The sequence below is a fragment of the Colletotrichum scovillei genome (assembly GCF_011075155.1).
Source record: "Colletotrichum scovillei strain TJNH1 chromosome Unknown Contig00011, whole genome shotgun sequence".
Lineage (NCBI taxonomy): Eukaryota > Fungi > Ascomycota > Sordariomycetes > Glomerellales > Glomerellaceae > Colletotrichum > Colletotrichum scovillei.
Genome location: NW_023336269.1, coordinates 3,701,572 through 3,729,009, shown reverse-complemented (window position 1 = coordinate 3,729,009; position 27,438 = coordinate 3,701,572). Strand labels below are relative to the sequence as shown.

The 27,438-nt window shown below is 54.3% G+C and overlaps 8 protein-coding genes across 8 annotated transcripts; 4 read left to right on the top strand and 4 right to left on the bottom strand.

Annotated features, from left to right (window-relative positions):
* Positions 1-902: 902 nt before the first annotated feature.
* HER10_EVM0004305 (uncharacterized protein) lies at positions 903-1,936 on the top strand (the record flags this gene model as incomplete). The annotated part of the gene is made up of 2 exons (XM_035473954.1): positions 903-1,159; positions 1,627-1,936. The coding sequence occupies 2 exons, from the start codon at positions 903-905 to the stop codon at positions 1,934-1,936; spliced, it is 567 nt and encodes a 188-aa protein (XP_035326770.1).
* Positions 1,937-4,743: 2,807 nt separating this feature from the next.
* On the top strand, positions 4,744-6,486 carry HER10_EVM0010785 (uncharacterized protein; the record flags this gene model as incomplete). Its single annotated transcript, XM_035480234.1, has 2 exons — positions 4,744-6,093; positions 6,166-6,486. 2 exons carry the CDS (start codon positions 4,744-4,746, stop codon positions 6,484-6,486), a joined length of 1,671 nt encoding a protein of 556 aa, XP_035327250.1.
* An 834-nt stretch (positions 6,487-7,320) lies between these two features.
* HER10_EVM0005881 (major facilitator superfamily transporter) lies at positions 7,321-11,708 on the bottom strand. Its single transcript, XM_035475484.1, has 3 exons — positions 9,597-11,708; positions 8,804-9,530; positions 7,321-8,751 (listed from the first exon to the last, which is right to left on the bottom strand). Exons 1-3 carry the CDS (start codon positions 9,748-9,750, stop codon positions 7,491-7,493), a joined length of 2,142 nt encoding a protein of 713 aa, XP_035326877.1. The 5' UTR covers positions 9,751-11,708; the 3' UTR covers positions 7,321-7,490.
* A 568-nt stretch (positions 11,709-12,276) lies between these two features.
* Positions 12,277-15,335, bottom strand: HER10_EVM0009697 (uncharacterized protein). Its single transcript, XM_035479177.1, has 2 exons — positions 13,985-15,335; positions 12,277-13,900 (listed from the first exon to the last, which is right to left on the bottom strand). Exons 1-2 carry the CDS (start codon positions 14,196-14,198, stop codon positions 13,674-13,676), a joined length of 441 nt encoding a protein of 146 aa, XP_035327178.1. The 5' UTR covers positions 14,199-15,335; the 3' UTR covers positions 12,277-13,673.
* HER10_EVM0000095 (uncharacterized protein) lies at positions 12,791-13,483 on the top strand (the record flags this gene model as incomplete). The annotated part of the gene is made up of 2 exons (XM_035469890.1): positions 12,791-12,951; positions 13,054-13,483. 2 exons carry the CDS (start codon positions 12,791-12,793, stop codon positions 13,481-13,483), a joined length of 591 nt encoding a protein of 196 aa, XP_035326413.1.
* A 3,199-nt stretch (positions 15,336-18,534) lies between the features above and the next one.
* On the bottom strand, positions 18,535-19,515 carry HER10_EVM0009154 (amidohydrolase 2; the record flags this gene model as incomplete). The annotated part of the gene is made up of 2 exons (XM_035478653.1): positions 18,535-19,158; positions 19,231-19,515. The coding sequence occupies 2 exons, from the start codon at positions 19,513-19,515 to the stop codon at positions 18,535-18,537; spliced, it is 909 nt and encodes a 302-aa protein (XP_035327125.1).
* Positions 19,516-21,015: 1,500 nt separating this feature from the next.
* Positions 21,016-22,787, top strand: HER10_EVM0000264 (abscisic acid ABA receptor; the record flags this gene model as incomplete). Its single annotated transcript, XM_035470053.1, has 2 exons — positions 21,016-22,193; positions 22,516-22,787. The coding sequence occupies 2 exons, from the start codon at positions 21,016-21,018 to the stop codon at positions 22,778-22,780; spliced, it is 1,443 nt and encodes a 480-aa protein (XP_035326433.1). The 3' UTR covers positions 22,781-22,787.
* Positions 22,788-27,416, bottom strand: HER10_EVM0007494 (uncharacterized protein). The gene is made up of 2 exons (XM_035477049.1): positions 24,159-27,416; positions 22,788-24,106 (listed from the first exon to the last, which is right to left on the bottom strand). The coding sequence occupies exons 1-2, from the start codon at positions 26,411-26,413 to the stop codon at positions 23,800-23,802; spliced, it is 2,562 nt and encodes an 853-aa protein (XP_035326997.1). The 5' UTR covers positions 26,414-27,416; the 3' UTR covers positions 22,788-23,799.
* Between the last annotated feature and the right edge of the window lie 22 nt (positions 27,417-27,438).

Below are 27,438 nucleotides of genomic sequence, written 5' to 3'. Positions count from 1 at the left end.
TCTACGTATATAAGGACTTTGATACAAAAGGGTAGTAGGAGGCCAGCTTGAATGGCATTGTTGACATCGTCAGAATGTGGTCTTATGAACACTAATTCACATGAGCGATGAGATTCAGAAGCAGCTCATAACTAGACTCCAAGTATTGGAACATCAATTTGGTTCTATGAGTGGAAAGAGGCCAAGGTCTCGCCATCCTCAGAAAAGTATATCGCTCAGTAATGATGGGCTGCTTCATGAAATCGGTAGAGGCTCAACCAAATGATGCTAATATCCATCTGGCAGGTAGCCTCATCTACATTGCTGTAATGATCTATTCAACAATATCTCTTGAGATAATTCCAATGGTTGTAGGGACGCCTTGTTGAGCCTGGCTCTTTGGTTTTGGCACTCACTGCGCCCTGAGTGGCCCAAGTGACGACCTCATAGCTTCAGATGGCCTGGGAATCGCAAGATACCTGCCGTATTTAGGGCTATATTGGAAGGAAGGAGTCGATCATTTTTCAGGAGGACTTTCTTTGAGAATATTACAATCACATGACCAGCTTTTTCCTATGTAGCGAAAAACAACATCTTGAGGCTTCACTCACCGCCCACACACGTGCAACTATTCACATCCCACCCTTTTATTCCCTCTTCTGGCAGTCGATCTCTCCTTCCTTCTACTTCCTTCTGCACTTTCCTTTTGAATTTCTCGCTCACTGCCTGAGTGACCCGCCAGATTTATTCCGCCTGCCGGTCAACTTATTTATTCCCTTCTTCTCTCCTCCACCCACCACTTCCACTTCTTCACCCACATAACAACCCATCTTCGAGAATCCCTCACTTCTCGGACCCCAAACAATAAAAAATCACCAACGATCCCCTTCAATCAATCAAACCACCCAATACCGACATTCACAATGGCTGGTGAAAACGGTGACGCGCGCCGCAAGGGAGGCGAGTACTCGACCAACCCCAACACCCAGCGCACTCGAACCTACCTCGCCAACCAGACTCCCGAGCAGAGAGCCCTCAAGTCCAAGGTCTTCTCCGAGTACCGCGCCTTCCGCACCACCTGCATCAAGCGTGCCAGCATTTCCGACTACATCTACGAGCGCGACCGTGATGCCAAGGTCAAGATGCTGTCTGACGCCCTCAACAAGCTCGTTGCGAACCGGTAAGCAGTGCTGTTTGTTGTATCATCATCTTGCCTTTTGTCAATTTTGCCCTTTTCATTGTTTTCAATTCCTGTCATTTCTGCTTACTGCTCTTGTTCTTCATTTTCTCATGCGGCTTTATGAATGAAACCGCATTCTCTTGTTATCTATACTTCCTCTCGTTTCTGTTCACTACTCCAGTTCTTTGGTTTTTATCAGCTATAGCTCTCTCACAGTCTGCAGTTTTCCCTCATTTTTGCTTACCATTCTTATCCTTCAGCCGTGGCTCTCTCACGGTCTGCAATTTCCCTCGTTTTGCTTATCCCTCTTACCCTCCATTTTCTCATGCGGCTTCACGTGTGAAACCGCATCCCTAGGGAAGGATCTATGGTTGACCTCATTCTTACTCACCCTTCATTTTCTCATGCGGCTTCACATGTGAAGCCGTATCCCCGGGGAAGGAATATATACTAACGATGAATAATAGTACTGCACGCAATATTGAGTACATGGGCCAGCCTGTCAAGCGCTTTGCCGAGCGCTACCATGACAAGGCGTTCCTCCGGAGCGTCGAGCAGGCCAATGCCTCGACTGCCACTGCTCAGAAGAGCACCACTGGCACCACAAGCCCTGGCCAGCAGGGCTCTGAGGAGGACAGCTCCGACAATGGTGGCACTGTGGCCGCTGACATCTCGGAGCAGTTGACCACCATCACCCAGCTTCTCGATATGCAGGCTAGAGCCAGCATGGAGACCTACAACGGCCTGACTGACATCATGCACGGCCTTGGCTTCTAAGGAAGCACTACATACATGGACACTGGGCACACTCGACACTCTTGGGGTTGGACAGTCTTCTCTTCTTGGCGGGTCTTCTTGGGCTTTCTGTTTTTTTCGGGTTCCGGCTTGGGATAGACGAGGGGTTTAGAAAGGAGTGCTGGATTGAGGAAACCCCAGTGGACTACATGGGACGGCTTGGAATCGCCATACCAGATGGACTTTGAAGAAATGCGAATAAAAGACATGTTCGCCTGAGCAAAAACATTGACACGAGCCCAAGTGATGCATGTGAGATGTGACAATGGGGATGCAAGCCTTTTACTGAAGATTGAGCTTGGCGACGGAGCACAGCGACCTACGACACGTCTAATTTGTTGGCCTTCACTTTCACTTTAGGATTACGTGGTCCACGCGACACGAGTGAGAACTCTTCTCTACACCATGGGCGAGTATCTTGGGGAAGGTATTTATGACACACAGGACACAGACCTGACTCTATCACGGGTGTCTGGCAGGTACGATGGGCCGAATGGCGACAAGTGTAAAAATGATGGTCGTCGATGAGGGGACGCGACGGGAGATGAAGCATGACTTTAGTTCCCGCCGAGCCTCAATATATGCATGCGCGAGGAGCCTTGTGTTATGGGACTCGACCCAAATTACCGGACAGCGGCGGGATCGAGGCGAAAGATCTCATCGTGTAACCCACTCTCCCCCACGACCACCGACGCATCGAGATGAGGCTGAGGCGAAGCTTTCTAGAGCTGGCGGAGTGAATGGTGATTTGATGGCATGATCACTCGAAACGCTATGAAAAAAAAAAAAAAAAACAGATTGCATATCCAGCTGTAAAACTAGGCACTGGGAACTGGGCATGTCTCAAGTAACATAATGGTCACGTCGAAATGGTGGCGCGTTGATACCTCGTCGGACGGAGTATGTCAGATTAAAGTCATGCACAGTCGGAGCACCAATTGAGGTTGTGTTAGTGTTGCAGCGCCCCGGGTGGAACGTGACCCACAAACGCCGAAGCGGGCTCTACAGGGTTGAACTACAGGTCCGTGACGACCCCACCTTCCTGGTGGGCATGGTGGGGTCCGGCGGACCCGGCGGAGACTCGCGCGACTCACGAAAATGCAAAATTGCCTTTTGACGTCTGGTTTCTCGTCGAAATACATCCACAAGCCCCAACATCATTCTGCCCTGGCCTCGCAAACACGCATCCACAAGAGACTCGGTAGAGCGAATCGCGCCGATGGTTTAGTGGTAAAATTCTCCGTTGCCATCCAGCAGCGTCGGGGAGCCGGGGGTTCGATTCCCCCTCGGCGCATCAACGGGCGAGTCTCTCTTTTTGCAGGTTTGTGGTATGCGTCCAACTTTGTGAGAATGAAGTGGGCCGCTTTCACGACTTCCTTGGCGTCACGAAACGAGAAGTAGTGAGTACTTTGGATGCTGGTAGTTGAAGTAAATTAAACCCGAGGTGCCTTACCTTATTAGGGGCAGATCAATACATTTATATGAGCATGACCATACTTCACACTCTGCGGGACCAAAGAAGGCTTACTTGTTTCCTGTTGCTTCGCGCTTATATACGCTGCTGTTCCTACGCCCGCTTTTCGTATTCCAGGTGCTCACGCGCAGATATCCCCATGGGCCTGCAACGAGAAGACGGAAGACGGCCAAAAGGAAGTAAGGAGAAGATTTAGAAGAAGGCCATGAGCCACACGCCAGCGTCACCTGCAAGCCGGTTAACTGAGCTCAGAAGATAACGAAAGTTGGCCGGGGGACAAGAAGGTATTGAGAGTGGGCGAGAAAGTCATAAGGGTCGCTAAGGGTCCCTCTTTGGGTTTTCCATCACGTTGTCTGTATCTACTACCGAGAGACTGAGCAAAGGCTGACTGAGCAAAGGCTGACTGAGCAAGGGCTGACACTATGAGATGCCTACTGGCAGGACTATATCTTCATGCCTATCTGAACGGCGATGCTGGCGTCAATACCTTTGCATGTGTTCAATTATGCTGCTTGTCTCATGCGTATTCGGCGATGCAGCTACAGCTAATGGTAAAAACCTTGAGCAAGACCTTCATCACAGCTGTTCTTAGAAATGGAGCCTGCGAGCTTTCTCATCAAGGCTTATTCCTGCTACCAGTATCCAGCCAAGCACGTTGCGCTCTGTGTTGCTGAGGACAGCTGTATCTGATGATTCCAATTCGAGAACCTGAACTCTGTGGTCTGGAGCCCTTATATCCGCCAAGCCTTGGGGTACGGGCTTTGGGCTTCCAATGGCAATAATTGCCTTTTTACTCTTGGGTCTGTGGGTGGCACATCTTCTCCTTGCTTCTTGCTCTATCAACGGGACTCGATTTATTGGTGTCTCGCGTTCGTACTGAAGGTAATGAGAGGAGATGTTTTCCATGCAGCGGAGGGCCATCTTCACCACCTCTGTAGCCACCCGGATGGCATCTCACAGCTTGGTATGTATGTGGGAAACCCACCCATTGCAGTTTAAAGCGGCCGACGAACCTTTGCCCGTTGGGTTTCTTTTTCCAATCTTTTCCTGATTATTTCTTCGCGAGGACATGATAGAACCCGTGGGAAGGGAAAATTTGCGCGTCACCTGCAGCTTATACCGCCTGCCAAGCACTTTTTACGTCCATGTCCACGGGCATCTCCAACAGATTATTTTCGGTCACTTATATCTATCTCCGTCCAGCACCTCTACGTCTCTTGCTTTCTCTCTTTCTTTCTTTTCACTCTTTCTTACAACAACACCTGCGAACGGCAATCCTTCCTCCAACGTCCACCCCAGCCCGGCAGCAGCCATCATGAACGATTTGAACATCCGCTACGTAGCCGCCAGGAGATATGCGCCCGGAGAGAAGCTCGACCTCGTACCCCATGACCCATCAGAGCCATTTGGCTCAGGGGATTTCCCGCCCTTCCAAGACGATTACCAGCCGCGCTCGCTCCAGCCCACAGCGGAGGAGCTCAAGCTGAAGAAGCCCCGACTCAAGATCGTGGAGTCACTCCGAGCCGGCAGAGACGTTGGCTCTCAGATTCTGCTCTGCAAGGTCGTTCAAGGACCTACGGACCGCGACAACATCAGGAAGCATGCACCCTTCCCGACTTTCCCCAAGCACAGCAAGGTGAGGCGGGGAGGCAGCTTCGTCGTCGCAAACGTATTCGACCCTCGACTCTATCCCATGCGCGACGCCATCGACTTGCCCCAGAAACCCCCCTTTGACGACGTCACCGTCGCGTACAGCGAGCTCTGCCGCGAGGCCGCGGTGTACCAATTCTTCTACGAGAACGAGATGTCCGGATACCCTCACATCATTGCTCAATATTACGGCTGCTGGGTCATCAATCGCAAGGTTTTCAACGTCGACGCGACTGTAGACGAATGGGTTGGTCTCATTCTCCTCGAATACATTGAAGGCCTTTCGATTGAGGCTATGTGTTATCGCGACCGTCACACCGGGTACCTCCAGCCGCCGCTAGGCAGGCCTGTTTCGCTTCATAGCGATCCCGAGGCGGAGGGTAAGGGCCAGGCCAAGATGCTATCACTGGACCGCAAAGTGTGCTTGAACGCCTTCAAGGATTTCCTCAAGGAGATCTTTGTCTGCATGCATCTAGGCGTGTCCATGCGCGACATATTTCCCCGCAACGTCTTCCTCACGATCCGCAGCAATGGTCACGACCTCGAGACGCCCCGCGTCGTTCTACTAGACCACCTCTTCTCAGTCGTATGGGAGCACTCCAGGCCTTGCAAGGAAGGAGTACCATTCCCCTTTGGCGACCTCGAGCTTCCTCCTCACCCTTGGGAACATTGTTGCGTCAGCGCTGTCAGTGAGTTCCTCGGCTGGATTCCTCCACAGTGGGATGATAGGAAATGGCTGCCGGCGAAGACTTCCCCTGCCGCCACCTCTCTGGCAACCGGTCAAGCTTCCGACGTGGCCGGGGTCACTGAAGAGACGGGAATCGCAAAGTCGTTTAGTGACTGGCTCGTGGACTGTTTCGGTCCTTTGGATGACAGTAACCCGGACTATACGGTGTACCCAGAGGAGATTTCTGACAATGGTGAGGAAGATGAAGGGGAACTCGGAGAAGAAGATGATGAAGTGGACATATCAGACGAGAGAGAACCTCAGCCAGACGTGGAGACCGTGACCGAGGTAAGTCCCGTTGAACCTTTTACTCCCACAGAGCGCGCCGCCCAAATTTCCATGTGCTGACTTTCTCTTCAGATTGATCAAGAGCAGGTGTATGCGAATTTGCTCGAACGGCGAAGAGAATGGGAGGCTTCGCGTGCCCAAGATGCCTCGATCCCGCAACGTCCACGCCCGCACCCCAACCACACCCAGGGCACCCCCTCCCGCTCGCCCACGCGCAAGGCTGAAGCAGCAGGAGGAGGAGGAGGAGAGCAAGAGTCCTCAATGTCATCAACCAGCTCCACGGCCCAGGTCGCCAACAGTCCCTCTCACCAGTATCTTAGCGGGCTCGTTATTCGGGAAGCCACCGGCTCGGGCTCGGATAGCGACAAAGAGCAGCAGCCGCCGCGGTATTGATGCCCCAGAGTGTGGGGTCAGAAGCAGGCCCGACTCTCTCTCACTCTCTCTCCCTCCTCTCTCATCCTCTCTCTCTCTCTCTCTCGCTTATTTATGAGTCGTGGTCTATTCCGGCTGATGGAATACCGGCGTGCCCTGGCAAGGTAGTGAAGACGGCTAGCTTACTAGATTTCTGTTGGATCTGAAACGGGGGGGGGGGGGGCGGATAGGGTTTGGACAGTCAGGTTTTACTTCTTCTTGCAATGCTTGGTTTTCTTCTTCGCTTGTTTCACGGTAGATCTACACCGTCTATCACTCTTTTCCCAAAAAAGGGGGGAAAAGAAAAGTCAGTTTTGCTCTTCCATCCATTCTTCCAGATGCAGTCTTCTCCGTGTGGTGCCTCGTGACCGTTCCCTCTTCATTCACTGCGTACCACTCGCCTCAATGTGATTATGGGAATTCAAGATGCTGTGTCTAAAGGGGATGGGGGAGAACGGTTGAGTGTCATTCTAAGGAAAGCATGAAGTTGTAAGCTAATATTCAATCCCCTCACGTTCATCAGCGACTTTGACTCAGCTCGACGACACCCTCAACCCGCAGTCAACTCAGAACAGGAACTCGTCGGCGATGGCATACAGAGCCCATGTCCCACAAGTGAAGTTTCTACGGCACTCCAGATTTCAAAACCCTCAGGGAAATAACTTCATCTAGATTCGATTGATTTCTTCTGGAACTTGTTCTAGGTCATATCAACTCTAAAGGTATCATGAGAACAAATATCGGCAAATAAAGGCCATATATAAGCCCTGGTTCCAACGTGAAAAAAAAAAAAATGCAAAAGTCGTCAAAATCCAATCCATCCAATAAATGCATACCTGGCCCTCATTCCCACGTGAAATATGCTACCCGACTCATTGGGAGACCCCATCCAGTGGTGGATAAAACTTGTAGATGCAATGCAATTGTAGATCCCCTAAACTCCAACTCCATGCAAAAAATACCAGAGAAAAACCGATAATGCGCCTCTAGAACTTCTCCATAAAGTTCTTCCTCACAGTCCACATGCGCGCCCGCTTCCCGTAAATGAACATGGGAACCGTGGCAAACAGGAAAATGAGCTGAATGACGCCCAGCCAGATAAACACCATCTTGGGTCCGTCCGAGGTAAGCCAGTGCGTGACAAACAGACTGAACACGAGACCGTGGAAGATATTCTTGCTAAAGTTGAGCGTGACGAGCGCCTCGCCCGCGTACTGCCGGTAGCTGTCGACGCAAAAGGTAATGGACGTCGTGGACCCCAGCGTGCAGCCGAACGAGATGAGGCCGAAGAAGATGGTCGGCACGATCCAGTGGTCGCGCTCCTGCGCGGACCAACCGAAGCCCATGAGGCCGATGACGGTGGTCACGAGCACCGGCGCCGCCATGACGAGGCGGAACTCTGGCTCGTAGAGGCCGCCGTTGCGGCGGGCCATGGCCTTGACGATGATGTCGCTCACTTTTCCTGCGACGGCGGTGCCGAGGATGCCGCCGACAAAGGGGGATAGGTAGACGAGACCCGTCTGTAGGGCGTCAAAGTTGTACGACGCGCGGTTGCGGTAGATCAAGGCTACCGACTCGGAGACGACGATGAGCCAGCCGACGGAGAGAGAGTAGACTGCAGCAGACCACAGCACGGCGGGGTAGGCGAAGAGGACAAAGGGCCGGAGCATGACTTTGAACCAGCTGTCGTGGTTCAGGCGGCCGTTCCAGGGCTTGAGCTGCTCGGCGAATGATTTCGCCGGTTGATGACGGAGGGTGTGGGTGTATGCCAAGGCTTTTGGCGGCGAGTTGACGTCGGAAGCTTGCATCTTGAACTTTTCACTTTCGACAGCTGGGGCGTTGTGGAAGTAATCCGATCCGGAGGTGGGTGTGCCGGACGCACCAGAGGTCCGCGAGACGGGCACCGGGTTGGAAGAGTCCGGCGTGTCATTCTTGGCGTCCTTTACCTGCTTGTCGATGCCATCATCCTGTTTCTCGTTTGGGTCTGGCGCAAATCCAACGTGGAGGTCCTTGTGCGGATGCGAAGCAACGTGCGGCGACTGTGGTGGAGGACCTGTGGGAGCTACAACGGCATCTTCATGAGCGTTGTGGACCTGGGGAACGTGATGGCGTGATGAAAATCGGCGAGTAAAGCTTGGTCTGCGAGATGGCTTTCGTGATTTGGGAAGCGGTGTTCGGTCCCAGAAGGTCTCTGGCACGAACAGGAACAAGAGCACGCCACAAAAGGCAACAATCATGGCGACAATCCTGATCACATGTTAGCAATGAAGTCGTGTGACAATGGGTGTTGACTGTTTACCAGAAAGTCCAACGCCATCCAAGACCTTGAATGATGAGGGCACTGACGAGCGGGATGAGGTTCTTGCCGCCGAGCAGCAGGAGTGTATAGATGCCGATTCGGAATGCTCTCTCATGAAGGAAGAAAATTTCCGCAATAGTGGCGGAGGGAAGACACTCCACGGGACTGACTGCAATACCCTGAAAGATTCTAGCCAAGATGAGAGAGGTGAAGTTTGGTGACAGGGCTGCCCACACAGAGCTGAGGATGAATATGATGGAGCTGAAGAGGTAGACGGGCCTCTTTCCGTACAAAATAGCCGTGGGAGAAAAGATGACGGAACCGAGACCCATGCCCATCATGTACAGACCAGTAGTCAGGGAGACTGTCTCGGTCTCGATGTGGTAGTCTTCGGCGACGTTGGTGAAGCCGGCGGCAAGCAAGGGAGTCATGCCACCACCGACCATGCAGTAGAAACCAAGAGACAGAAGAGCGCAATCGCGGCGCCATGAAGGCCAGTTAAGAGGGTCATTTGCAGACTCCTCAGGCTGGGGGTTGAGGATGATCCCGTCCTTGGTCGTCTTTGCATCGGGCTCAGGTGGGGCCGCGTTGGCCGGAGATTGGCGGCCGGTTGGTGTGTCTACCGGCTCCGGGAAACCAGTGGGGATGGACGAGTGGGAAGTCCTTGCAGGCGCATTGCGTAAGCCGAGTGGCTCGTTGCGATGCGCGGCGAGGAGAAGCACAGAACCTGCAGGGTGTCAACTTGGTGGCCTTGGCATGGAGCGGGAAACCGGAAAGGGGTTTGATTGCTTACCAGGGACTTCAATAGTTTTGGGGTCGTTGAGAACACCCATACTCCATTTTGGAATATTGGTATTCTCGTCATCTGTAGCTTCGGCGCTGTCGGATTTGTTCTTGTTCCCAAAGACGCCACCGAAGCGACTCTTCCACGTGAGAACACCCGCCATTTTGAAATGGCCTACAGGATATCTTCCCAGCCAGGAACGGCAGGGCCAAGGACCTCTGTTTGCTGTCGCTTTGGTCGACTACAACGGCAAGCTATGCGGATGTTGCTGTCGGGCGAGGGAGAAAAGACAGAGAAAGGACGAGCGAGAAGGGTCAGGTGAAAAAAAGGATGTCGTTGGGCACGAGGGGTCGACAGAAGATTTGTCCTAAAATCGGTCGAGCAAAATGTGTCTTGGTTCGACCGTGCATCCAAAAAGATGAGATAAGGTTGCAGATGTCCAAGAGCCGGATGAAGGCAGATGCCGAGGCAGTACGACTATGCGCTTTCGAGAGAAACACAAATTCTTCTGGAAAGCCCCTACGCGGGTGCTAGACGATGCATGCGGAGGCGGTGAAGAGCGACAACTCTAGAACGAGACCTTGGATGGAGGAGAGGAGGGGAATAAGTGGGAGATATGGGGTAGAAGAGGTGTCGGCGCAATGAAGATGTCGATGGAAATAACGTTTGGGATGTCAACAACGAGGCCAACCTCGATGGCAGATGATGGGCTGCGCGCACTGCGCAGTGTGTGAGAGAGAGAAAGAGAGGAGAAACTATCCAGGTCCGTGCAGAACGATGGCGTCAGACTGGTAACGCGCCGTTTGGTTGTGATTAAGAGAGCGAGGGGGGGCTGCGTCTCACGTAGGGGCAGACGACCAGGACATCAAGGATGAACCTCGAGCTTTATGTTGGTATGAAGAGGGACGCAATGTTATCGTGCCCTGGCAAACCGCAAGCCGCAAGCCTGGGGGAAAGGAACATGGGATGAAATGAGATATCGGCGCTTGGTTGTCAGGATTGGCCGGTCACCGAGTCAAGCACCGCGCACAGGAGGCAAGGAAGACGAGATGCCATTCATGCCCAGCAGCAGCAGCAGAAACAGCATCAGCGGTATGGCAAGGTATCCGTAATAAAAGTACCAATAGGACCGTATTCGTACGCAGTCGTAGTAGCTTGCAGGCTTGCAGAATCAGCTGGTGGGGTTTTCTGTTTGTGGGTGCCAGGTGCGTCGCGTCGGGCGGGTTCCGTGGGGAATATTTGAGCAACTGGAGGGGTCAAGTCTCGAGATGGCCCTTCATCCACTGGATAGACTCAACGCGGTCTGGACAGATTGGCAGGTGACTCGACGTTGGCGGGTGCGTGCGACGGGGGGTACTGCGCGCCTGAAGTGCGATGATCGATCAAGGATTCAGGGATGGATGCGGCGCTGGCGGCGAGGGCGGCGGTGTCTCTCCTCAGTCCTGGCAGACTGCAGGTCGTGTGTATCCGTGCTTTCACCTTTGTGGTATTGGCACCAGGCAATATGCAGCAGATAGCCTGCGGAGGGGCGCTCGAGAGGCACTTGAAGACTGGAGGATAGCGGCGATAGCCTTGGTCGACAAAGGAGGTGAGGTAAAAGGGCCACATGTCCAACTCCAAATGCCGCCGACAGCCAATACGCGTCTGCATGCTGGCCCCGGATTGCAGGACCCCTAAAAGCGAGGCTAAAATCCCTTGCTCGAGTCCGTGGGTGACTGGGTGGGTGACAGGGACTCAGGCGTATCAGGGAGACTTCCAGGTCTTGGGCGCATCTTCTCCACTTGGACCATGTGAATCGGCGGTCGAAGATGGTGGCGAAGGCGGTGACACCAGATCCATCATCCAAGGAATATCCAATAATCCAAATTCCATCATTCAGTGCTGTTGGGTGATGGGTACTCCAACGTTGTTGATAGTACGGATAGACCGACGGCCTCCTTCGTCCAGTCACTGGAGATTGAGAGCACGTATTTGGCAGGTAGTGTAGGTATTCGTTGATGTCTTGGGGTCTCGGAGCAACCCGAGCAGTGCCAGACCACCACCATCAGGGCACCATCTGCATGTTTTGCTCGTCTCTGCTGACCTCGGGCTCGGATGGAATGGAGCTTTCTTGTTCCCCCCCCCAAAAGTGAGACCGACCCCATGGCCTGGTGAGATTCGTGAAGGAGGGATGGGCTCGTGTATCCTTCTGCGGACTGCCCGTCGCAGGGAAAAAGGTTGGATAACGCGCGCGTGTCTGAAGTATAGTCTCGTCGTTGTCTTGTCGTTGTCGTGCGCCGCGATTAAAATGCGGCTGAGTGGTGGTGGACGGAAAATAAGACGAGGAACAATTAATTGGGAACCTCCTGTCGCCCGGCAAAAGTACAGGCTACAAAGTACCTTGGCAGAGTCAGAGTGCGAAGCTCAAGACAAAAACAGCAGGCGCCGTGTCTGGGCGCCCAGCGTGCAGTAAATACAGACGGGCTGCACCTGCCCAGGCTGCACCTACCTTACCTTACCGCACTTGCCGTTGGCGTCCTTGACTCCTTCCCTGCCGTGCCTGCCCTGTGCTTCCCTGAAGCCTGAGGTGGACCCCTGCGGAATTGCTTATGTCATACAGCCTCAACGTCATCGTGCCGCGTGCGCGAAAAGGCTTGACCCCACATATTCCTACGCCGCCTTCCCCAATGGAGCCTGCCGTGGTTTAAGCGTGACGGCGCGCCTGTCAGGAAGGAAGGTGCGCCTGCTGTCTATTTCGATTGCTACCGAACCTCCAGTTGAACGTCGGCTTTCCCCGTCATTGACAACGACAGCTACCTACCTTACCTTAAGTAATACTAAGGTACCTACATCATTCCCTCCCTCCCCAACCTTGAGTCTCGACTAAGCTGTCCAGCTGCTCGGAAAACCGTTGACGCTACATAACCATCCATCCACCACCCTGTACTATATCGAACCACTTGATCCAAAGATATCTTTCCTACCTTAGCTTGCCCCATACCACAGGTACTCCAACAGCTACCTTACCGCCTGCAGCCCTCCACTCGTTCTTGTCCAAGAATTCTATCGCATCTCAGCGGTACGACTCGCATCACGACACATCACGGGATCATCTTCAACGACGTCAGTCGGCAGCACGCTGCATACATCCTTGGCATCTGAACAGATCAAAGTAACCAAACAACCGACATTCACCATACTCTGTATCCTGCAGCAGAATCACCATGCAACTACTAAGACATACCGCCCGCACCGCTTTCCGGGGCTGCAACACCAACCTCACCAATGACGTCCGTATGCCACCCCCCAAACAATTCATCTCTGCCGCCGCTGCCCACTTCTCCACGTCTCGTACCAGCCCGGCCAAAAACCAGATCTACGCATCGTAAGTGGGCCGCCGCAGATTCTCCAAACCCCCAACCCAATCCTTGCACTGGCCTGCCTCTCTCGAAAGCACCCGCCCGCTAACCTCTGCTTCGGGTGCCAGTGTTCGCCGTCCTGACGACTTCCACACCTATCAACTTCTCTCTTCCTCTTCTCACACACCACTGATAACACTGTGGACCACGTCTTGGTGCGGAACATGTCGAGTCGTTGCCCCTCTAATACAATCCATCGTAGAGTCTGGTGTCGGTGAAGCCGAGGGCGGCGTTGGCTACTGCACCGTCGAATTTGACTCTCCCGACGTCATGAGCGGAGGACTGGGCATGACCTACATGATCACCTCCATCCCAACTCTGCTAAGCTTCGACAACCAAGAGGCCCAAATACAGACCAAGGTTCACGACGCCAAGAAGCTGACAGACCGCGCTTTCCTCGAAGAGTGGATCAGGTCTGAGGCTCGGCGGCACGGCCAGCGCGGAGGTGGCGGAGGATCCGGCGGCGTCTTTGGAGGTTTGTTTGGTGGTTTCAAATGATCAAGACGGACGCTCGGCCGGGTCACCAATCGGGTGCGTGCTTGCAGCGAAACTATGTGTCTGGTGCATTTGGCAGCACGAGGCAGACAAGGGCACCGAACGCGATCAAAACGAAACGCTCATCATTCGGCTGGTCGTTGACTAATAATGCAATACACTCGATCCCCTCATCCCACCAAACTTCTCTCTCTCAAGGCGTGTAGAACACCTCCTCGACGGGCTTCCACCACGCCGGCTCGCCTGCTTCACTGCTTACCGCGCCGGGAACCAGAGACTCTTGCCAGCCGTCGGTCATGGCCCACCATTCGCGGACCTTGGGGTTCTCCTTCATCTTCTCCATGTCTCCGGCAAAGTCGTAGCCGACATACTTCATGGTCGCAAACAGAATACGTGAATCGGGCTCGTGCCAAATGCTGTCTGTTGAAAGTCAGCTTTGAAAAGTCACTCGACATCGGAATTCGCAGTCTGCCGTGTTGGGGCCGACACCGGCGGATGACTTACAGTCGACAATGTTGCACTCCTTGATCTGCTTGAGCACCTCGGGCCAGACGTTGGCGTGGACCTCCTTGTACTTGTCGATGAACTCGGGCTTGAGCTTCACAATCTGGGCAATGCGACGACCGGGGTTCTTCTGTCTGGAGGATACGGGCGCAGGAGCCTCCACCTCGGTTGGGCTACCGGGCGCGGGGGGAGAAGAACGCTTGTTGGACCACATGATGCTCGTTGGACGCGTTTGAAGGGTTCGTCGTCGATGGCGGAGGTGGTGAAGTTTTTGCTCGCAAAATGTGCTCGGCGGAGGGCTGACCCAAGTGTGTCCCGCGGACTCGGCCGTCGGCCTGGCGAAGCTGGAGCGTCTGCTTAGAGCCGATCGATCAGCGGGGGGGTGACTTGGACTCGAGAGTCGACGGCCGGCGGAGAAAACGACGGAACTCGGCCAAGTCGGGGGAAGAATGTCGCGAGGCGGGGCGCGAGGGGTAAACAGAATGCGGGGATTTGGGGAGGGGGGCACCACGGATACTCATCCACACCAACAAACACACTGCGCCGATACACAGCACTCACACGCACACACACCCGAGTAATTCTGCAGCGCGGGGGGTAGGAAACGGCTGGGCAAAAATCGCTACACAGACACACAATGATGCACACCCATCTGTTGGAGAGCCGTTGTTGCGACTGTGATGCGTAAAGAGGCCGCTGAGCGACGTGAGAAGAGAGGATCACGGGAAGGACACTTCCTTAAATACTGGCGCCGAGAGTGTCTTGTTCTCTTCCGCTCCATCCGTCGGCTAAATCTCGTCTATGGTGCGATGTCCGGTAGACAATGCGGCAATACGTTGTACGGTTGGGACGCGGATTAGTCAACTGCAGCAATCTGTTGGGCCGTAAATCGTGGAGATCGTGACATGTCCGGTTCGTCCGCGCGGGAGATGCATGGCAGGCCCGGCAAGCTTCTTATACACTCGTCAACCCAACTTAAAGGCGTTCATTCCTCCTCCCCGGTCTAGCAAGCTTGCAGCAGTCGCAGCAGAGCTTCAGCACCGGGGTCCGCGTCAGGTTGCTCCACGGTGCCGCACCGTCTGAAGTCGACGATGATCTGAGCGTCTCCGGGCGCGTCTCACTCACCTCACTCAACGAGGTCTATATCTAGTCAGCCTCCAACCTAGAATAATCGTAGCTGCAGGCGAGCAACGGCGGATGGGCTTTCAAGGTTCCAAGTCCGGAACGGGATGCTCGATTTAACCCAGCCAGTAGAGTTCCTTCGAGCTACCTCCATCCCTGACACCTCTCCGACCCCAGTCAACCCGGGTTTCCGGTTCCGACTCTAATGGAATCATAAACTCAATACCCCCACGAAACCGCACGGGATTGCCTGTTCCAGCCTCGATGGGGGTTTTTGTCTTCATATCTCTGATTGCGGTCCGTATTCTGTGCGGTCATCCGCTCCTCACGGCTCTTACCCGCAACGTGCCGCGGATAGCGTGCATTGCTTGCGTTGCTTCCGCCGTGACATGGATTAATCATCTGGCCCGATGGGCGCTGACCGAGAGAGGTGAAAGGTCAGAGGTGCGCTTGTCGCGTGCGCCGCTGGCCTCTGAGTGCGGAGCGGACGTTGGTTATCTGCCCGCATCTGGCGGGGTTTGGATCGGCGAATCATGGCATTCTATCCTGCAAGGGTCCGCGGACGATTTGGCTGTTCTCGTGGTTGCATTGCGTGCTCAGTGTTTGCCGTTGCCTTTTGCTGTTCTCCTTCATAGGCTTGTAGAATTGTGACTGGCCTGGATGGTGTCCATTTCTAAGTGGAAATAAAAGACATATATGTATGATTCTCTTGAGATACCACGCCGAGGATTCTCAGACTAGAGTCTGCCGTCACCTCGTCAGATATGGAGCTACGTTATCTTGTGAGCATGCAGCACGGATGAAATTGTATTGTTTCCACGGTGTTTTTTGTTCAATTTTTGTTCAAAGCTTTCTTCAAAGCTTTCTTCCATTAACTTCATTTCCGCCACGATGAAATTGATCCTCCCAGGAACACAAACTTGTGACAACGTCTTTTAGATGGGACGAGGAAGAATCTGCGCGGTGAGTGGCAGGGCTGCTTAGATGTCGGTCTGGGTTAGCGGTGGGAGTACATCGTGAGCTCGTGCTTCCTTCTGAGAATGGCTCCTTCCAGAAGAAGGCAGGGTAAGGTAGATGAGATCTGTCGGCTTGGAGCTATCGTGGGCTTGATGGGGTGAATCGTGTGAGTACTAAACCGTTCCGCCATAAGCTAGCTATGGAAAGTGAGAGACTAGGTGGTTTAAGTTACACAGGTCTTTTGTGACTTGAATATGTGTTACCTCTCGGATATAGTGTCGTGGTGATGTGTGAGAGGATGGGTGACACGATAGCTTGCTGTTTGATGCCTTTGCTTTATTACTGCTATTCCTGTTTATCACTATTTATTTCCCATTCATACCTCACAAGGTACGCTTTGAAAAGTAATAAGTGATTACAGCAGCTATAGTGGCTCTAAGAAGACGGCTAGTCGTGTGTTGACCGGCAACCTATTTGGTCACCCACTTGTCAGCTCTTGAACAGCCATGAAAGTCGAGGGTACTTGCGGCTTTTTACGACCTAAGACGCGTTATTGCAGATGGATGATCAAGATCATCGTACACGTAGCTCAACTCTCCGGTCGTCTTACTAAGAGCATCAAGAGTACAGCTCGTCGTGTTCAAAGTCGATCATCCACTTGTTGCCTCTCAGTCAGTCTCATCGCCAGCCGAATCATTCATCGTTTCTGTCCACGAAAAGAGAATCTGAATGTGATTGATGCTGGCATATGTCAGATGCCAAACACCCGCCTCCTGTCACAAAGCTCAATGCTCGGCACATGTTTCTCTTCAAGCCTGGCGATTTCCGGAGCGAGGGATGGCGCGGGTAGATTGATCTTCAAGTCTCCCCTCCTACCAAATAGAAGTCTAGTAAACATTCGAATTTTGGAAACCACAACAACAATCAAACCGGGACAAGAAATCATCAAACGCGTTCTCAAATGATCAAGACAGCAGTGAAGAAAATTTCCAGAAAATAATACCTTCCCTAATTTACAATGGGATGGGCTATCGAATACGAGACTGTTTGTCCAGCCTTTTCAAGGTCTAATTCCACCAGTAGATACGACGCAGCCGACCCTGGCTGAGAGAATGAAGTATATTCATTGCTGCTCTCAAACTGAGCAAACTCAAGAATATATAAGAGCCTACGACCCACCCAGAACCCACGATCGCAAAGATATCAGTCCCCAGAACCTCCTAACCTCACAAGTCAACCCGCCGTCGGGGAACATCCTCATCCCGGCCGAACACGGACCCCCGGACCCAGAATCGGCCCCATTTTCCAGATTACACGACGCCGACTCTAGTCTCCAGCCCTAAGCTACGCTCCACCCACCACAAAGATAATCTAACTCTCAGCGGCAAGCATCATCTCAAATCACCAGTACATTTCATCAAGCGTCGATGGTTTAGTGGTAAAATTCTCCGTTGCCATCCAGCAGCGTCGGGGAGCCGGGGGTTCGATTCCCCCTCGACGCAATTCTTTTGTTTGTTGTGGTGACACATGCGCCTCGTCGAAGGAGATGAAGTCGTGGGATGTGGATTTTCGGTTTTGGTGGCTATTTTGGGGGGTGAGGTGTTGTGTGGTGCGGGGTGGAAGGGTGACCCACTTCACAAACACACGCGTTTGCAAAGTGGAAAGATTGGAAGGACGAGTTGATGGAATGCTCAGTGAGGTCAATGGGTGTAGGAAGAAGTATGTCTTTGCTCAGTGTACGTATGTAGGATCATATCATGGCAAGATTGTTGGTTGCGAGACATACTTTGAGGCCTGTCCATGTTCTTGGGGAATTCTCGTCTGCGGTTTAGAACTAAGTCGACAGACATGCAAATCATTAATCAACATCACCAGGCTGGCAACTTGTTGCATTGGTCCTGTTGATCAGAGAACGAATTATGAGTGTGTTCTAAAGGCCAGCTTAATATTTCAATCTAGTTCTTACTCGAGACTTTCTTTTCAGAAACCAGAACATGACCCAGGCCGTAATAGGCATCACATCCAATCTGGCAAAACATGCTCTTGCCAAAAGGTTGACCGTTTGCACAACCAGCAAAACGTAATGTCCCTAGCAAGGCTCGAACTTGCGACCTTTGGATAACCCCCGAGATGTTTCCCAGAGTCATATGTATTTGATATGAGACCAACGCTCTACCGACTGAGCCATAGAGACGATCTTGTGTGGGAGTGGCTGTGGTGGGTGGTACCAAGAAGCGAGAGAGGGCATCGTGGGCGGGGCGGAAGGGGAGAGACGATAATTGTGGGAGGGAACGGGGCCGTGGAGATGGGGGTCTGAGCCAGTCACGACTCACAATCGTGACGGATGGAGAGGGAAACGGGGTCTATTGATTTCTTCAAGTCCAAAAGAAATTAGACTCGATATCCCCTAGAGACCACCTTCCAGTCACCCACTTTAACTCACTTACACAGTAGTACACTCCCACGCACCATCACGGCGCCTGAACCCTCAGCAACCTCTCAGCATTCCGAAACGCAATCATCTCAAGCTGCTCCCCCGTCACCATCCCACTATCCCTCAGCTCCCTCATCCACGCGAGCCCGTTCTCGTTCTTCTCAAACGGGTAATCGACGCTATACAAAATATGTTCCACGGGCGTGTTCCGCAACACGCACGCCAGCGGCGCGAGACCCCACACCCCGCTCGTGGTAACCCACACGTTGCCCTCCCACACCTCCCGCCACCCGCGCCGCCGCGGACCCCACCGCACCGAGAGCTTTTCCACGCGCTCCATCATGAAGGGTAACATCTCCCCGAAATGCCCAATGATGATTTTCAGGGACGGGTACTCGTCAAAGAGGCCCGCGGCGAAGAGCTTGAGCACGGCGAGTCCCGTTTCAGAGTGCCATCCGAACCCGCTGGATCCCATGCTCCGCGCCGCGCCGGGGTCAAAGTTGCCCTCGTACGCGGGCCGCTGGCTCTCGGAGGGGTAGGTAGGGTGTAAGTACACCGGCACGTCGAGCTCCGCAGCCGCCTGGAAGACGGGCCAGAAACGTCTGTCGTCGTAGTGGTGTCCGTCAACGTGCGCGTCGACCAACGCGCCAACGAACCTCAGCTCCCGGACACAGCGCCGGAGTTCCGTCGCCGCGGCGTCCGCGTCGGCCATCGGTAGCACAGCGAACCCTGCGAAGCGTTTGGCGTTGGCGCGTACGGCGGCCGCGAGGTGGTCGTTTGCGAGGCGGCTCAGGTGCGGGGCGCGGGGGCCGAGGCCGGGCGCGTGGGATACGATTTGCAGGCTGATGCGGGTTTCGTCCATGTTGGCGAGGCGGAGGGGCCCGACGTCTTGGAGGCGGGATGAGACCTCGGGGAGGTGTTTGAGTTGTTCCGAGTATATGTCGGAGAGTTCTGTGAAGAGGTCTTTTGCGACGAAGTGTTCTTCTAGAGTGATTAGTTTTGGGAGCGGGTCGGACATGTTCGCGGATTGGGAGAGTTCGTGTTTGGACTTTAAAGGGCTTGCTATTTGATGATGTGAGAGGTTTGAATTGTGTGAGTTGAGGTCAAATAGGTGAGATTGACTCTTATGTCGTTCGAAGCCATGGTGGTGGTGGCGGACGCCTCGGCCGACGCCTCCCGAAGAAGTGTAACCCCGCATGCTGTATTCAGATGAATTCATGTGAGACATGCAGCTCGCGAATCTCGACCCAGCAAGTTCTCTTGCGATTTGACAATCAAGAGCTGTTGGAAGATGGCTCAGTTTCCATTGGAATTCTGATGTGTGGGATATTACCTGCGAGACTCATTGACGGTCTACAGTGTAGCGTGCCTTATTGTGGACGGCTATTTGATTCTTTACACCTTCACTCATCAACCATCTTCTAACCACGCAACGACATCTCAAGTTTTCCTTCCGAGGCGAAATGCTTGAGCAATTATGAGCCTGTACTGAAGCTGCACACTCACAGACGATACAATATTCTGTGACTACCTCCTGACGCTAATATGGTTCCTGTCGAATATAGACCACTGAGTGAGGGGAAGTTATAGACAAACCAAAAGCCGAGACTATGTACATCAATGTAAGAGAGCGTACGGTATGCTACTCATACTTAGATGCCGAAATGTAAAAATCATGCCAATGCAATACAAATTCATGATTACTTTTTAAGCAGCAGAGTTTCAGCAATTCATGTTCATATGCTCGACGCCATCTCATTCCAAGGCGACTAAACTCATAATGAAAGTCAAGTACAGTAAAAGCCTTATACTTGATTCGAAACCTTCAAGTAAATACATAGATTTCACCAAAGGTCCAGCATCATGTATACTTATAACAACGATGACGATGAAGTCCCAAGTCTGGAGCCAAGTACTCAGAATCTCTCTACAAATATAACCAGAAAGACGCACTATGTATACATCGTCCCTGTCCTTATACAGTCCATCCGAAAACCGACACATAAACTCATCAAAATTCATGGCGACCTAGCCTAGCCCGTGATGATAAACAGTACCTAACAGCCACCCTCCTTTATCCACGGAGCAGAGCCCCACTTCAACGCCCCGAACCCCAGGGCCAAGCCCGCGCGTGCCCCGCCACGACGATCCGAACCCCCGCGGCTCCCCCAACCTCCCCCCGGGAGCCCCTGAGTGTCAGTGCCTGGCCCCCTGGGTGCAGCATGCGACTCCCACCGCCTCCAACCCCGCATTCCTGCCCCCCGCACCCGGAACGGTCACCGCCGCCTTACACCGACCTCACACGACCACAGCTGAAAGTAAGGCACCTCACCTTACCCAAGCTCCATGAGAGTCGCGCAACCTCATCTCACTTGTCTTACACATCACATCTCACTCACCCACTTACTCACTCATCCTCTTTCTCACATACCTCACTCACACCGCACTCATACACAACTCATCTCATTCAACTTATCTCAAGTCATCCCAACACCTTTAAACGTCAATAAACAAAACAATGGACGACCCCTCGACCCAGACAACCAAAATCCTAACCCACCTCTCCAAAACCCTCTCCCTCTCCCCGCCCCAATCAACCCACCCGCCCGCAACCCTCACCGGCCTCCCGACATCACACACCGGCACAGCCTACCTCTTCCTCTCCGTCTCGGCACACCACCCCCGCCTCCAGATCCACTCCTACCCGGCCATCCACTGGGCCCGCGCCTACATCTCCAACATCCCGACCCCGTCCGCCCCGATATCTCTGCCGTCTAGTACACGAGACACAGCACGAGACACGCCCGTCCTAGGCCTCCTCTCCGATGACCTAGCCGGCCCCGCCGTCCGCGCCTGCGTGACGAAAGACCTCCTCCACGTCCGCAAGTTTCTCGCCATCCTCTCTCCCGTGTTGGAACACATCATCTCCTCCAATGCAAATGCCACTTCGTCTCCTTCAGCACCGACGACAAACTCCTCCTCAGCAATGGACCTAGACGCCCCAGAACCCATAACAGCGACAACACCACCCCTGCCAAGCTGCCTCCTCCACGGCCTTGCAGGAACACTCTACCTCCTCCGCCTAATCCGCCACTGGGTCCCCTCCTCCGCGCCCCTCGTCTGCGGCGCGATAGTCCACGTGTCAGAGTACCTCCTCGGCCCACATCCCTGGACGTGTCCCTCCCGATCACCGTCGTCGTCACAGTCACCTCATTCATCACCACCGCCGCCACCAGAAGACACCCACGGCACAACTCACGGCGACCTAGGCATAATAACCCAACTCGTCCTCACATCCCCTCCCCTCGCGGCCTCTCCGTCATTGACATCCCGCCTCGCAGCCCTCCTAGACCTCCAGCTTCCCAACGGCGACTGGCCGGCCCCACCACCCACCTCACCTTCACCAGATTCACAACCTCCTCGAAGTGATGTACAACAGTCCTCAGACGCACCGCCAACACCAACACAACAAGAGCCCTCAGAAGCGGCATCACGCCCACGTTCCCGTGGCTTCGCCTCCGGCCCGCAAGGCCTCGTCCTCTCCCTCCTCTCCCTACGCCCCTTCTTCCCGAGCCTCCACGAGCGCATCGACGCCGCTGTGGAGAAGGCGCGCGAGTTTCTCTGGGCTAGAGCGGTTGATTCTGAGGGACCGAGTGAGGAGGCGAATCTGTTTTACGGGTCGTTGAGTACCGCGTTGTAAGTTGCTCTATATTTTACTCTGTGTCATATGAATGTGAGAAGTGGATATGGACTTTTCAGCCCCCTGTTTTTTGATGGAGAAGACACGAGTAGCTATGTGTGATATCATTCCATCATACCGTTGGCATCTTCTTCAGTCAACCTGCTCTCATACTCACAAGTCTTCTTCGGCTATCCACCCTTGTCTCCAAACTTCTCCTACATCTCGCAACACTATGTCTCTCATACACGTATCCAAGCCTCACCTCTAACCTCACTCTCATCACACCCACTTCAAACACCACCCCAATCTCATAAACCTAACTAACAACCCCCCCAGAACCTTCCCAAAAGGCCCCAAAAGAACCCACCTCCTAACCCAACAACCCCCCTCGCCAAACCAACCCCTCTCCCCGCCCACAAACACGAACACCGTCGTGACCACATCTCAAAACACATCAACACCACCCCCCTCCTCCTCAACACCACCAACGACACCACCAACAGCAGGCTCCGTAACGACCGCACCCCACCCGGGCTCAGCATACCTCCACGCCGTCGCCGAGCGCGATATGCCCCGCATGATCTTCTACAACGACATCTGAACCTTTCACCCACTCGACCTCTCCCACCATGACGGTAGATAGAGGGAGAGCATAATCTCACTCTGGCTTAAGTTGGTACAAGCCGTATCTATACCGACGCTCTCACCCCGACTATGACATACCGTCCTAAAGATCTCTACTACCGATCGACTGCCACCCTTCTTCAATCGAAGAAGTCACCCACATTGTTGCCTACACTCTTCACCCGACAGGAATAGGAACGGTGGCGGGGGAGCTCGTTCAACTACGAAGAGGCAAGCTCCTCGGTACAACTCGCACAGAAACAGAAACAAGGCTTCAACCCGCGGACATGGCCAGGCGTACATAGGATATAAGATACCCCAAACATACGTTCCATCTTTTCTTGGAAACGCCCAGATACTACAAATCATAATGCCAATACTTCAGTTCACTTCATTATTTCTTCGCACGTAACACATCTGATAAACTCACCCATCATCGCACAGTCACCATGTCACAGATAAAAGTGTCATAGTCAATGGAATTCATTATTCCAAGAGCGCGTCCGCCCCCCGATCGCCAGTTGGGGACGAGACGACGGGTATATCGGCCACCTCGCACCACACCGCACCACAGCCACAGCCACTCTCTTCACTTCGCCCGCCCGTCTACTCACATCCTTCAGGCCTGAAGGATCACAACCATCCGCAAAAAAAGCAAAAAACCTTACGTCCAGGACAACAATCGAAACGAGTGTAGTGAGGTCCCTCCCATTTCTCTCCCGGGCCATTTCGAGTCTTGGTTTCTTTCTTCACCTCTCGGCCATGCTGCCCCCAAAAAACAAAACCCTTTGCCAATGTGCCCAAGAGAAAGCCCTTCTCTCCCCTAAGAAACCCCTAATTACGCCATGTGTCCCGTTTCCCGTGGGACTAGTGCTTCCCAATCCATGCCTGAAAGAAAAAGCAACCTCCAAAAGTGCCAAACGTAAAAATCAGAAGAAAACAAAATGCTAGCGTTGAGAGGTGATGCGACATCCTCAGTCGATGAATGAACCGACTTCACCGGTTACGATCATCCTGCGACGATCGACTGGCGCGGGACGATGCCCCAAAGCTACCGGACAACATCCCCAGCCATCCGTCGGGCCGGGTCTGGCGACCCCTTGGCGCGGGCGAAAGGATGCCACCCTGCTCCACGTCCTCGTCTCTGTCCCGCGAGCCGGACGCCTCGGCCTCCACCTCATCGTCAGAGTCGTCGTGATACGGTTCATAGCGGGGGCTGGAGGGAGAGCCGCGTGCAAGAGAGCGGACAACATCACCCTTGCAGATGGGGCATGTGCGGCGGCGTGTCGTCAACCAAGGCGTGCTGAAAAATGTCAGTACTGTGAACGTACAGAAAGAGGGGCGGATCAACTCACATGCACTCGGCGTGGAATTCGTGGCCACAGGGCAAGCTCATGACGCGGCTGACGCCGTCAACGTACTCCTCCAAACAAACCACGCATTCGACCTGTCTGCCCATGTACTTCTTCCACTCACTCGAGTAGCTGCCGTTTGCCTTTTCGTGCTCTGTCCGCAGTGGCGACCTAGGCATTTGCAGTGCCGAGTTGACAGATAGCAAGCTCTCCGACTCGGGGATGCCCGTCGTCGTTCTAGAACGAGGCCGTGGTCGGGAGGGCGTCTGCTGTAGCAGAGGCGTAGTGGGTGTTGGGCTCGTCGGTGACGGGGTTCTCGGCGAGGGAACAGGTGACGCCGCGACGGTGTGGTATGTGCGAACAGGCAAACGCTCGACGACCGACTTGGGTGCCCTCCAGCGTCTTCTACGAATGCGCGCGCGGAGGATCAGCAAAGCATAGACGACGCTCAGAGTGATCAGAGGGCTGATCACAAGCACCAACAGAGTGTCGAAGAAGGGACTAGAGCTGCTTGAAGGCGTGATCGTAACCCAGAGACCATCGTGCCCAATAGGCTCATTGCCGTCGTCGTTGTCACCATCGTCGGGGATGGGCTCCTCGGGCCGCGGGGGATCCTTGGGCTTGTCCTCCTTGGAGAAGTCGGCGCCGTCGTCTTCTCCAAAGATCTTGGACATGATACCGCCGTGGGCTGCGGTCTCCTTTCCGGAGGTGGATCCCTCGGTCTCGACGGGCGGCAAATCGGGGTTGTATTCGCCGCTTCCGGGAGTGATGCTTCCGCCCTTGGGGCCGGTGACGTCCTTGCCACTTTTCGCGGTGCTGCCAGGCTTGCCAACCTGCTGCTCCTTGGCTGCGCCCTCGGTCTTGTCTTTGGAACTGGGGGCATCCACCAAGTCGGGATCCCGCCAGTCCTGAACACCGATTTGGAACGTGTCTTCGCTCTTGCGAGCGTCGGGGACCTTGCCTTTGCCCCTCTTGGCAGCCTTGCCGAGACCGTCTCGGATGACCCTGTCCTTCTCCTCGCTCCAGTCGTCAACGAGCACCCAGTTATGGCGACCGCTGCTCGGGGGCTGGATGCTGTCGCCTGATCGTGAACTGCGACCCCAGCTAAAGAGCCAACGGAACAGGCTGGTGCGGGGCTTGGCTGCCTTGTGCTCGGCCTTGGCCGGCTTTCCCTTTGCGGCAGCCTTGGCCTTGGGCGTTGCCGTAGCCTTGGGGGTCGGGGTCGGCGTCGTCGCCGCAGCCTTTTGTTTGTTCTTCCTGTTCTTCCGGCTCCCTGCGTCGGACTGTAGCACCTTGAGGGCTGGGCGGCCGTGCTCGTCGAGAGTGTCTTCGATGAAGCTGCCGGGTTGCGTCAGCGACGACAGCAAGTGCGCCGTGGTCCGGGTGGTGAAGACAGAGGGAATAGAGACGTTGGAGGTATCGCCCCTCGCAAACATCTGGATCAAGGGACCCCCCTTTGTGTTATCGCCCACAATGAGGGCCATGGCACCACGTCGCTGCGCCCATTTGACCTTTTCCAAGAAACCGCAGCCGCCGCGACTAAGCAGCACGATCTTCCCGGCGATCTCCGCAGCCTCTTGTATCGATTGGATATCGGCGTGGGTCGACTCGGTGGACGGGGCGCTATCGTGGTTGGGCTGGGGCCTCCGGGCGAGGCCTTGGTGGAGGTAATCGTCGGTGCCGTCGTCGGCTGGGCGAATCTTGGACCTGAGGCGGGTGACGGGGACACCCACGGCGTCGGGCACGGCGTCCTTGTCGGTCTTGTCGCGCTTGTGGTGACCAGGCTTGCCGGCAGCAGCAGCAGCCTTGTTGGAAGACTTGGACATGCCCTTGGTGGCAGTCTTGAGGACGGCGTTGGCCTTGCCATCGTCCCAACCAGGGATGTCACTGCATCCCAACTCACCCTCGCCCTCGCCCTCCTGGAGATTATCGTCGGCGAAACCACTGCCGATCCATAGCTGACCGCTCAAGCCCTTATTGGGCAGGTTGGGGCCAAATGCAGCAGGGCGAGCGACAAAGGAAGTGCTGTTGTCATCGGTCAGACTGATGGCGGCATTCGGCTGGAAAATGGAAAAGGGCGCTGTAAAGGAGAAGAAACTCGTGAATCGTGATCGCGGTACGGCGACTGGGGCGGCAATGACGGGAGAGGAGGAGGCGGCGGAGGAGGAGGAGCGCGCCAGTGAGGTGATGGACCGGCAGAAGAGGAAGAGCGAAGCGGCGAAGAAGAGAACGAGAATGGCTATTCTAGGAGTACGCATGGTTGGATATCGTATCGGGTCGTTACTGAGTGAAAGGGAAAAAGAAAGGGCCTGAGATCGAGGCTCAGTGTCGTGTGTATGGTATCTAAAAGTGGCGGAGGGTTCGGCGCACGGCGCGGCAGCCGAGGGGGTAATCGAGTCTGGCGATAGTGGCGCCAGAAAGAGTTGTTGACGTTGGATAAGGTGAAGAGGTATCGACCGGCAGCCGGCAGTGGCTCAGCGGCAAACTGCACAGGGGACCGGCATGCGCAAAGTCATTCGGTGACAGAAGGCGAGGAGATGTCGTCTGTCTGGCTGCTGTTGGTGGAAATGTCAAAATGTATGACGAGGCTGAAGTTGAGGTAGAGTAAAGTAGTGGCGAGGAGGGGAGGTGATGGTACGACAGTTTGTAGGTATCCGTAGGGCCTTCAGTTGGAGGAGCCGGGAAGGTTGGAGGGGTGAAGGGGTTGGGCAGCAGCCTTTCCCACACAAGGACGCACTCTCCGGGTCTCTCTTTGGTGTGCCGGCGGGAAGCGTCGGGTCAAGAGACGAGAGGAAATGGGACTGGTATTTCGGTGGTCGGGAAGCAACAGGAGAAAGAAAGTCGAATGACGAGGTGCCGATCAGGTTATTCAGGTTCGGGACCGCAGCAAGGTAAGGTAACCTGAGATAGAGTGGGAGAAGTCAATTTGATTGTGGGCGGCACGGCGGGTAGGGTGTGCACGCAGCGCAGAGCAGAGCAGCAGGCGCCATGCAGAGACACACCGTCGGATGAGGTAAGGTAAGGTAGAGTAAGTAAGTAGAGGTGTGGGATGGAACGACTCGAGCAATGGAAGAGAAAAGGACGGAGAGTCACTCCAAAGGTTGTGACTTGTGACTTGAGGAGAGAGAATCAATCAATGGAAATGGAAGACCGAACCAAAGTGACACACCAGGAGGGTCTGTCCCGTCCGCATTTGGTGGCGGGGCGCGGCGTTGCTGTTTGGGTGCCGGGGCCTCCCGTCTGTCTGTCGCTCACTCACTCCTGCTCTCGTGCAATTATCAAT

Bases quoted from the DNA above. Each gene is read 5' to 3' on its own strand.
- HER10_EVM0005881 (XM_035475484.1), bottom strand. From the start codon at position 9,750: ATGGCGGGTGTTCTCACGTGGAAGAGTCGCTTCGGTGGCGTCTTTGGG. The intron at 9,531-9,596 runs GTAAGCAATCAA...GACACCCTGCAG, and splicing joins CAAAACTATTGAAGTCCCTG to GTTCTGTGCTTCTCCTCGCC. The intron at 8,752-8,803 runs GTAAACAGTCAA...ACATGTGATCAG, and splicing joins GGATGGCGTTGGACTTTCTG to GATTGTCGCCATGATTGTTG.
- HER10_EVM0009697 (XM_035479177.1), bottom strand. From the start codon at position 14,198: ATGTGGTCCAACAAGCGTTCTTCTCCCCCCGCGCCCGGTAGCCCAACC. The intron at 13,901-13,984 runs GTAAGTCATCCG...GACTTTCAACAG, and splicing joins GGAGTGCAACATTGTCGACT to ACAGCATTTGGCACGAGCCC.
- HER10_EVM0007494 (XM_035477049.1), bottom strand. From the start codon at position 26,413: ATGCGTACTCCTAGAATAGCCATTCTCGTTCTCTTCTTCGCCGCTTCG. The intron at 24,107-24,158 runs GTGAGTTGATCC...GACATTTTTCAG, and splicing joins GAATTCCACGCCGAGTGCAT to CACGCCTTGGTTGACGACAC.